The sequence below is a fragment of the Lithobates pipiens genome, unplaced genomic scaffold (assembly GCF_037356315.1).
Source record: "Lithobates pipiens isolate NorthernLeopardFrog02 unplaced genomic scaffold, aLitPip1_a1.2 Scaffold_13, whole genome shotgun sequence".
NCBI classification, from domain to species: Eukaryota; Metazoa; Chordata; class Amphibia; order Anura; family Ranidae; genus Lithobates; species Lithobates pipiens.
The window spans coordinates 123313800-123324468 of NW_027507718.1; the positions used below are offsets into that span (position 1 = coordinate 123313800).

The 10669-nt window shown below is 43.4% G+C and overlaps 1 protein-coding gene across 12 annotated transcripts in view; it reads right to left on the reverse strand.

The window, feature by feature from the left end:
• The window catches only part of CHERP (calcium homeostasis endoplasmic reticulum protein), an 89727-nt gene extending 81629 nt beyond the window's left edge, over positions 1-8098 (reverse strand). For 3 of the 12 annotated variants that reach the window (XM_077475498.1, XM_077475499.1, XM_077475492.1), the window contains exons 1-2: positions 7943-8098; positions 1894-2067 (exon numbers count right to left, since the gene is read on the reverse strand). In XM_077475498.1, coding sequence (XP_077331624.1) covers positions 1894-2067; positions 7943-7967 — 199 coding nt within the window. In that variant the 5' untranslated portion in view covers positions 7968-8098. Of the gene's footprint in view, positions 1-1893; positions 2068-7736; positions 7872-7942 lie in introns of those variants that run through there. The other 9 variants (XM_077475494.1, XM_077475488.1, XM_077475493.1 and 6 more) reach the window with 6 other exon arrangements.
• Positions 8099-10669: the final 2571 nt, after the last annotated feature.

The following is a 10669-nucleotide window of genomic DNA, read 5'->3' on the forward strand; positions in this document are numbered from 1 at the left end:
GTCCCAGGAGTGGGAGAGGAGGGGGATTAGAAGACTGGTGCATCTCTACCAGGGGAACACTATGAAATCTTTCGAAGACCTCCGCCAGGAATACGGCATCTCCAATAAAACATTTTATATATATTTGCAAGTGAGGCATGGGATACATTCACAGTTTGGCACACTTACTATTGAGAGGACAAAGAACCCCTTGTTACAGAGATTTCTTGAGCAAGGACAAACAAAGGGCCAGATCTCTAGCTTGTATACAAAATTTAGGGATAAAGTTTTGAATGGAGAAGGACCGGACAAGAGCAGGAGGGGATGGGAGGAAGACTTGGGACCAATTGAGCAGGAACAATGGGACGAGATCCTAGCACAGGGGAATTTGGTGTCTATCTCCCCATCGCAGCGTATGTCCCATAAGCTCTTCCTATATAGGGCATACTATACCCCCAAAAAAATGCGGAGGATAAGCAATAAGTCTAACGGGGAGTGCCCTAGATGTAGAGCACCAGGAGATCTGCTCCATATGGTATGGAAGTGCCCAAAACTATATCGGTACTGGATAGAAATTGTGCACAGAATAAATAGAATTTTCAACACCACCTTAGAACCTGAAGCTAGGACTTGTCTATTAGGGATTATGGAAAGGGGTGGAATCTCTGCTGCAACAAAAACATCTATATTAAGATGCCTGTACCAGGCCAGACGCTTAATCGCGATGAATTGGCAGGCAAAGAATCCTCCAGCATTGCAAGCATGGATAAATGCCATCAATTCTATAATTTGGTGCGAACGGGCAATGTATATTAGACAAAATAACCTTAAAAAAATTCAAGCTGCTATGGAATCCATGGTTGAGGGACACCGGCTTCCCCCTAGATGAGATAGTGGAGGATGGGACCTAGAGTGCACCTATTGGTCTTAGGTCGGGGGCGGTCTGGGAGCCTACTGGAAGCTCCTTATTTCTGTCCCTGAATGGATTCGCCACTCCGTTATTGGCTATCCAGATAACCTTGTTTGGATTTAGCAGCGTATGTTCGAAGAACAGGGGTATGGGGGGGAGGAGGGGTTAGCCCTACAGGGGCGTTAGCGATAATTAGAGGGATAGATATGACTAAGTCATTGGCGTCAAGTAGTTTCTTTGGAAGAAAAACTCGGTATTTTTGGCTGATATGTATACCCCCTCTATGTACGTAAAACCATGTTTTATTTATGTATGTATAAGTTAAATTTCTTTTTCAATAAAAAACAATTAAATTAAAAAAGATGTGAATATGTGTTTCCTGCCTCTGGAGGTAGAGCCTATCTCTCTAGTGATGTCCTGGACAGACTACTAGAGAAATTAGGTATTTACAACACTATTTTTTTTTTTTTTTTAAACTACAGTGTGCTATGCCAGCCTCTAATAGAGAGGCTGGCAGTGCCAGAGACAGACACAAAAGGGGGCCGACAGGCAGGAAGGTAGAGAGAGGAGGAGAGCAGAGGGGACAGTGTATGACGGAGGGATGCACTTTGACCACGGTGATCAGGGAGGAGCTACCCTGGTTATCGTGGTCTATTTAAAGAGGGCATACAGGAAGTGACAAGTTCAGGGGGGAGAGGGTTTTACAGTTTAGAGGGGGGGCAGATTACACGACACAAGTGCTGTGCAATCTGCTTTAGGGGACCAGGATCTGCATATATTTTTTTTGGGGGTTAGCAAACACTTTAAAATACATTGCAACTAAGTGAAAACTGTACAATGCTTGCTACAACACATATTGACAAGGTTAAAGTAGATGAATTTCAGTGTAGCAAACAAAGCTGCTTTGTACCTCTGTCTGAAAGGACTGCTCTGGAGAAGTTCAAAGAAATATAGCTGCGGAAATGAACAAAAAAATTAAGGTTTTTAAATAACGTTTTACATACGTTGTTGTTGCTCCATGGCAAGTTTATATTTGTAGTAGTTGTAGAATTCTCCTCCAAACAGGAATGAGAACTTAGGGTTTTCTTTTTGCTTCTCCATTGTCATGTTCTCAAATTCAGGTCCATTTCTAGCCACAAATTGCGCTAGTTTGTCAATAACATTCCGAAGCTCCTGGTCTGTTAAAAAATAAAAATGTATATATCTATATATAAACTTCAGTTAATGCAAAAATATCACCACATCTCCTGCCATCACAAATCTGGTGCATCTGATATATAAAAAAAAATTAGCTTTTTTAAATTTTATAAAGAAGTCATGATGTAGGAAACAAAGACCAGATCCCAAGTTCAACATGCCAAGAATAGACATATATAAAAAGGAGCAAATGGACCGGCCACTATTTGTGGATATACATCAGTGTTTTCCAACCTTTTTTCGGTCAAGGCACCCTTTAAAATGATGCACAATTCTCAGGGCACCCCACTGTAAATTATACAAAATAAACTCATTGTTTTACATATTGCAGCAGCAGCCACACATGTGGGCCATCCAAATCGTTAGTCTGGGGCGCACTGCAAGGGAGCATTTTTACTATTCCTGGAGTTGAGCTTTAAAAGAGGATCTTCACCCCCCTCCCCATTATCTTTTAGGCAACGTTTTTCTCAACTCGCATACCCCTTTAGAAAACCTGAAATTGTCACGCAGTTCAGGGGACTAAGCCTGAGCCCCATGCTGCCATATTGGTCTTCCTCAGTCATAAGGAGTTGGTTGCCTTTTTCGGGTTCTTGAAGCCAGCACACATTGACACATGAATCTCTGTTCACCAGCCTCCCTGTGTCCCTACTCCTGAAGCCTCCTGGGATTGGAACAACAGAATGAAGGCCGGGAAGGTGGGCACGTGAGATGGAGCCCCAACTTAAAAAAAAAAAAAAAAAAAAAAAAAAAAACGTAATTGAAAATGAATAAAACAGAAGCCCTAAACATATCCCTACCCACCCACACCCTTTCACTTATTCAACAAAACTTCCCCTTCCATTGGCAAACTAAATCAAATATCTGGGGACCGAGATTCCTAGCAATTTCAAAGACATCTACCCCCTAAACTTCAGCCCTATACTAGCTAAAATACGAAGCTCCCTAGACTCGTGGCACCACCGCAAATTACCATGGCTTGGACATATAAATGTACTCAAGATGGATACCCTCCCCAAACTATTACATTTGTTCCAGGCCCTCCCTATCACACTCCCCATCGATCCCTTGCAATTAAATTCATTTGGCACCACCACCCCCCCAGATTAAAACACAAAGTCCTATGCTCCCACAAATACAGTCAGTCTTGGCCTTCCTGACTTTGAAATATACCACGACTCTGCCATAATCTCCAGGCTCCTGGAATTGTTCCCACGCCCCCCTGACCAAACCGACAAACAATAGTAGAACAAGACATGGCACAAGTGGACCTGCGGGCTCTGCTCTGGGGATATCACCTTAAAAACTGCTCCATACCCATGCTCTCCCCACTGACCACAGCAGGGTTGTTACTATGGTACCGCCGACATTCCACCTACGCTCTGTCCACCGATCCCAGCCCTCTCACGCCACTCTTTGACAACCAAGCACTCCTGGACTATGAAACCTCTGACTGAATAGAAGGCTACGAGAGAACAGACTGGCCAAAGGCATGCTCATTTGTCCACACCACAAGAGAGCAGTCAATCCTCCGCAACACGTCCTGCTCAAACCTACACAGGACCGTAACAACCTTTAAGATGAACACCCTGACTAATCCCAATCTTGTCCAGATCGATAGGGTTAAGGCGATTAACCCTATTCAGTCACCCTGTTAAACAATCTGTACACACCGTCAGCCGGGGGTAATTGGTGTCAAAACCAGTAAACACCCCCCCCCCCCCCCCCCCCAGGGTTGTAACCCTCTGAACAAAAAGCATATATTAGAAAAGGCCTGGAAATTTCCAAAAAGATATTCTTCAAGGAGGGTATAATCGAAAAGATTTTATTGATCGCTCTCACACCACAGATAAATAGTATAAAAATTCAATATAATTAACTCCTCCAATAAAAACAATTAAAATTAAGACAAGGTCTTAATGAGACACCGGTGTCTAACATACCCGGTTTCCCCTAAAATAAGACCTAGTGTGATTGTCGGTGATAGCTGCAATAAAAGCCCTACCCCCCAAATAAGCCCTAGTTAAAGTCCTTGTAGGTCTTCTTTTCAGGGTAGGGCTTATTTTTGAGGAAACAGAGTAGGGCTTATTTGGGTGGTAGGGCTTATATTGCAGCCAACACCGACAATCACTCTAGGTCTTATTTTAGGGGAAACAGGGTATGTACTCATCTGCACCATCCATTCAATCCACACACATCACTCTATTGGAAAAAAATTTGAGCCATGCACCGTATTATAAAATTTGAAAGATATAATGAAAAAAATTTAAATAGTCTTATTCAAAATTACATCGATTTGTTCATTGACTCCACTAACGTGACAACTTTATTGCTACAGATATCCTGTTAGTTTTCCCTTTGAACGAAGGTGACTGTGTAAAGTAGTATCTAATCCAAGTATATGACAGGACCCTTGGTAGGACCTCATAGAGCAAGGATATGCAATTAGTGGACCTCCAGCTATTGCAGAACTACAAGTCCCATGAGGCATAGCAAAACGCCAACAGCCACAAGCATGACACCCAGAGGCATGATGGGGCTTGTAGTTTTTCAACAGCTGGAGGTCCGCTAATTGCATATCCCTGTCATAGAGGCTTATCTTCAAAGCCAGGTGTATCCGTCAGGCAATTAGACAAGGAAACAAAATGGCTATGGCTTTAAATAGGCAGTCTTTCCATTTATCAAACACAGCTTACCATTTGATGTCTTGTCTCATGCTTTTCTTTTACTTCTTTGATACTTTGTTTATTATACAGAGAGCCTCATCACATGTAGATTGCCACATAAGTATCAACTTGTGATTTGTTCAAAAACATCAGGGTTCTATATTCACAGAGCTTGGATCGTTGCCAGCAATTTCAGTCACATAGTAACATTGTATATATAGAACACCGGTGTCTCTATAACACCTTGTCTTAATTTTAATTGTTTGTACTGAAAGAGTTAATTATATTGCATTTTTGTACTATTTATCTGTGGTGTGAGAGCTATCAATAAAATCTTGTTATATCCGATATACCCTCCTTGAAGAATATCTTTTTGGAAATTTGCAGTCCTTTTCTAATCCTAGACACACCCTTTCCATAAGGGCCAGTTCACACCAGACGCAGTTCTGTGCGCTTTTTTCCTGCACTAAAAATGCACAGTGTTTTCCCCATGTATTCCAATGGCTCTAGTTCACACCGTGCAGTCAGTTTCCGGTCAGTTTCTGCTGCAGAAAAAAAAAAAGGAACTGCATTTGGTGTGAACTGACATATATATAAACCCTCTCCCACACGCATAACAAACCCCCCCCCCCCCCCACCTTCACACAAAAATGGTCCAGACCTGGACATTTCTCCAGGGGAGTGGCAGACCTCTTTCACATCCACCCACAAATCCTCAATCTCCAGCTTTACGCAGGAGAAAAATTGTAAGCTGCTCTCCAGGTGGTACAGGGACCCGGTCTCTGTTCACATGATGTTTCCCAGTGCTTCTGATGTCTGCTAGCGCTGTCACGGAGGACAAGGAACATACCTTCATATCTGGTGGGAATATGCTCAGATTCACCCCTTCTGGAAAGGTATAGTCATGATTTATAATGAAATGTATGATGATATCTCCATAGCCCTTTCCTCTAAAATAGCCCTATTGTTGATACGAACGCGATCAATTAAATCCCAGAAAACCAATCTTCTTAGGTTTTTCTCTATCAGCAGACAATTGATCGCAAAATACTGGAAATCGGAGGTCAGTCTATCCCCCACACAGTTAGAAATCACTCCCTAGGAGCACACTTAACCCTTTGATCACCTCTGATGTTAACCCCTTCCCTGGCAGTGTCATTTATACAGTGACAGTGCATTTTTTGTTAGCCTTGATCACTTTATTGGAGTCACTGGTCCCCAAAAAGTGTCACTTAATGTTAGATTTGTCTGCCGCAATGTCACAGCCCCAAAAAAAAAAAAATTATAAAAAAAAAACGCTGCCATTACTAGTAAAAAATAAATAAAAAGTCAATAAATATATCCCATAGTTTGTAGATGCTATAAGTTTTGCGCAAACCAATCATCTATATACTCTTGGGATTATTTTATCAAAAATATGTAGCAGAGTAAAAAAACTGGCATAAATTGATGAAGAAATTAGATTTTCTAAAAAAAAAAAAAAAAAAATTATTGGATAGGTTTTATAGCAGAATGTAAAGAAATAGTGTTTTTTTTCAAAAAAAAAAAAATTGTCAGTCAGTTTTTGTTTATTGCGCAAAAAATAAAAACAACCACAGGTGAGCAAACACCACCAGAAGAAAGCTCTATTTGTGTGAAAAAAATATAAAAAAAATAAAGGGGGGAGGACATGAATTTTATTTAAGTACAGCAACGCAGTGCCATATCACAAAAAAATGGCCTGGTCAGGAAGGGGGTAAAACCTTCTGGAAATGAAATGTTTAAATGATGCTCAGTTGGTACTAAGAAGCCCAAAGTGTGGCAAGTAAATATCCCACACACCATTACACCACCATTGATAAAAGACAGGATGGATCCATGCTTTAATGCCATTTACACCAAATTCTGACTCTACCATTTGAATATCACAGCTGAAATCGAGACACATCAGACCAGGCAAAGTTTTTCCAATCTTCTATTCTTCAATTTTGAGCCTGTGAGAATTGTAGCCTCAGTTTCTTATTCTTAGCTGACAGTAATGACACCTGGTCTTCTGCCGCTGTAGCCCAAAGGTTCTATGTGTTGTGCATTCAGAGATGGTATTCTGCATACCTTGATTGTAACGAGTTGTTATGTTACCGTTTCCTATCATCTCGTACCAGTCTGTCCATTCTCCTCTGACATCAACAAGGCATTTTCATCCACACAACGGCTACTCACTGAATATTTTCTCTTTTTTGGACCATTCTCTGTAAACCCTAGAGATTGTTGTGTGTGAAAATCCCAGTAGATCAGCAGTTTTTGAAAAGCTCAGTCCAGCCGCATCTGGCACCAACAACCATGCCACTTTCAGCCTGGGTTTACACTGTAGCGATGCAGGAACTAGCACAATTCCTGCATTGCATCTCTGCCACAGGCAGTTCACACTGCCCGCTGCGGATGTCAATACTTTGTTGCTGACACCCCCAGATCGGTTTCACAGTACGAACTGTGGATTTGGCTAGGAATCGGATCGTATGGGTGAGAACACCCATGCAATCCGATTCCTGTGCAGGGGAGAAAAAAAAAATCCCTCCATCTTTTTTGTGCAAATCCAATGGGAGTTCAGCCATACATTTGTATGGCTGAACTCGCATTGCACAGACATTGCATCTGATTGTCACCGCAGTGCGGGTGTGAATCACATGCAATGTCTGTGTTCGCTACAGTGTGAACCTGGGCTCAAGGTCACTTAAATTCCCTCCCCCCATTCTGATGCTCGGTTTGAACTTCAGAAAGTTGTCTTCACCACATCCAGATGCCTGAATGCATTGAGTTGCTGCCACTGATTGGCCGATTAGCAATTTGGATGATCAAACAATCCGATTGGTAGATCACCCAAATTGCTAATCAGTGGCAGCAACTCAATGCATTCAGGCATCTATATGTGGTGAAGACGATAATAAAAGCGACGGTGTGTGTTTATATATTCACACCAAATACTCCATTCAAACCCACTCTAAACATACCGTCATGCCAATTTGTAGCGTTAATGGAAGCCTCCAATCCAGCAGCCGCTGTACAGATTAAGTGCCTTTCCATGGCAAGCAGTTCGCTTTTCTATAAATGCACTACCCCATTCACTCAGCCTGCCACCATGGCGCTCTTTGGAACGACAAAAAGAAGACAGGCTACAAGTACACAACACAAAGAGAAATAAAATGTCAGCGCTCACCCTCTGGGGGGAGGGGAACCTCCATGGCGAGGACTACGGCCTGCACCGACCACGACCCCTCGCTTCAGATCACCGCCACTCGTACACAGCAGCCGGAAGCGTCGCAAAACACCACCGCGCTCTACGTTCTATCACCAGGACACGAACTGCACACTGGCACGGAGACGTCACCAAATGTGCGACGGCAAGCGGAAGCTCAGGGTTAGCCATGATTGCTGCTCCAAACTGCCCCCACTAGATGGTCAATGAGTGTCTCATAGAAGAGAAGTGACACCTTACAATACATGGAAGGAGATTCCTAAATGAAGAGCTGCTTTCTGTGTCGTATTGGCGTGCTGTACAAATGGCCCAAGCAAGGCACATTCGCGAAGCAGCACACAGTTGGCAAAGTGTTCTCTGTTCACAGGATGTCTCCACTCTGCTTTTTTCAAACAGCCCCCCTGCGTGCCATGTCATTATTATACAAGATTTATATAGAGCCAACAGTTTGCGGAGCTCTTGACAAATTGAGGGTAGACAGTACAATTACAATAAGCTTTAATACAGTAGGAATCGGAGGACCCTGCTCCTTAGAGCTTACAATCTCATGCAGAATGCCATGCTACACATAGCGGTAGTTAAAGAATAAATATAGGCAACATTTTTTTTCATTTCATTTTGGATACAGTAAGAGATAGTCATAACCCCGTAGTTGTTTTTGCCCATTGGAGAGATTTCCGTTCACTTCCTGTCCAATAACCAAAACAGGAAGTGGGAGGCATTCCCTTCAAACTGAGGGAATCCCTGGGTGTCCCCCATTCCTTATCCTGTTCTGGGAGCAACCGAAAAAAACTTGGGATTTTCTTTTTCACATTCAATGGTAATAGTAAGCAGGACAAATAGGGTGAATCTCTGTAATGGGGGGCATAGACAGAAATAAAAACTGACAGGTGCTCTATCCAAAACTCAAGTTATATATATAAATATAGATTTTATTTTTATTTTTTCAAATAACAAACATGTTATACTTACCTGCTCAGTGCAATCTTCCTCTTCTCAGGTCCCCGCTGGCCCTCCAGGGTCCTTCCTAGTGCCTAAATAGCAAGCAGCTGAGCAGGCTGAGTCACTGCTTGGTGTGTCCATTCAGACACAGAGACCAGCTCCGCCCTGCCCCCTGCTTTCTCCTCATTGATTAATTGGCTGTGATTGACAGTAGTAGGAGCCAATGGCTACCACTGCTGTGTCAGCCAATGAGGAGGGAAAGCCGAGGCTCTTGTGCACATCGCTGGATCACGATGGGGCTCAGGTAAGTATTGGGGATGGGGGCTGGGATTGTTGCTGCACACAGCAGGTGTTTTTGTTACCTTCATACAAACAATGCATGAAGATAAAAAACCTTGAGCCTTTACAACCACTTTAAAGCCTTGTACACACACCATTGGATTGTTGACCAACAGAGCGTCATACTTTTGTCTGAAGGGCGTGTGCCAGGAACTTGTCTTGCATACTAATGGCACACAGTTGTCGGCCAACACGAACATAGTGACGTACTACGTGGAATTTCAGCTTTTGAGCGCCACCCTTTGGGCACCTTCTACTAATGTCGTGTTTGGTGAGCATTGATTCCGAGCATGTGTGTTTGTACTTTGGACTTTTGTGTGAGGGACTTGTGTACACATGATACGAAAATCTGACAACAGACCTTTCTCCGCTGAAACTTTACTAGCCTTCCATCCAGAATTTGTTGGCTAAAATTTGGACAACAGTTGTCTGAAAGAGCGTACTAACGGTCAGATTTTAGGTAGTCTGTCATCACACAATCCCCTGCCAACAATCGGATTGTGTGTACTTTAAATCACTAGCGGTTAAAGCAGACCTTCACCAAAATGATATCTTGGCCTGCCCTGCCTGCTCCCCCCATCATTCTTATCAGTGGACATCATTTTTTTTCCCCCAAAATACTTTATTCATGCTGCAAAGCAGCACTTCCACTCTTCTCAGCTAGGCAAGAAGTTCTTCCCACACTCTGCACGTGGGCAGATGTGCCCCAGGGCTCAGTTTGCAAAGCGAGCCCTGTAGCACATTTGTCTATGCAACGGTGTGTCTATCATATGCACATATGTGGGGCTTACCACCCACATGCTAAGACTGGCAGCAGGGAGGTCCAGAACCTTTCGGCTACTTTCCCACTGGGAGCGTCGGTGGTAAAATGCCGCTATTTTTAGCGTTGCTTTACCGTTGTTTTTGCAGCCCTTTTCGGTTGCTAGCGGGATGCTTTTAACGCCTGCTAACGGCCGAAAAAACTTTAAATGTGCCCGCGAAGTGCTGCTGCAGCGACGCTTTGCTGGGACTTCAGCGGCACTGGCCACTGATTTCATTGGGCAGGGGCACTTTAGGAGGGTTATATACCCCGCTCCTATAGCGCCTCAAAGATGCAGCTTGCAGGACTTTTTTTGGCATCCTGCCAACGCACCGATCATGTGTGAAAGCACTCAGGCCTCTTACACTTGAGTGAGAGGAGAGGCTTTTTACAGGCGCTATTTTTAGTGCTATGGCGCCTGTAAAGCACCTCAGTGTGAAAGCAGCCTTCCTGTCATTTCATGTGCATGGAACCCTCCTGCACATACACTAATGGGTTCTCTGCCAGGACCTGAAGGCCGAGGAGAGCTCTGTGCATTCACTAGTGTGGTGGTGCTGGTGGGGAGGCAGAGCCTTGCTAGAGCTTGACTAAAGTCTATGTATACCGTC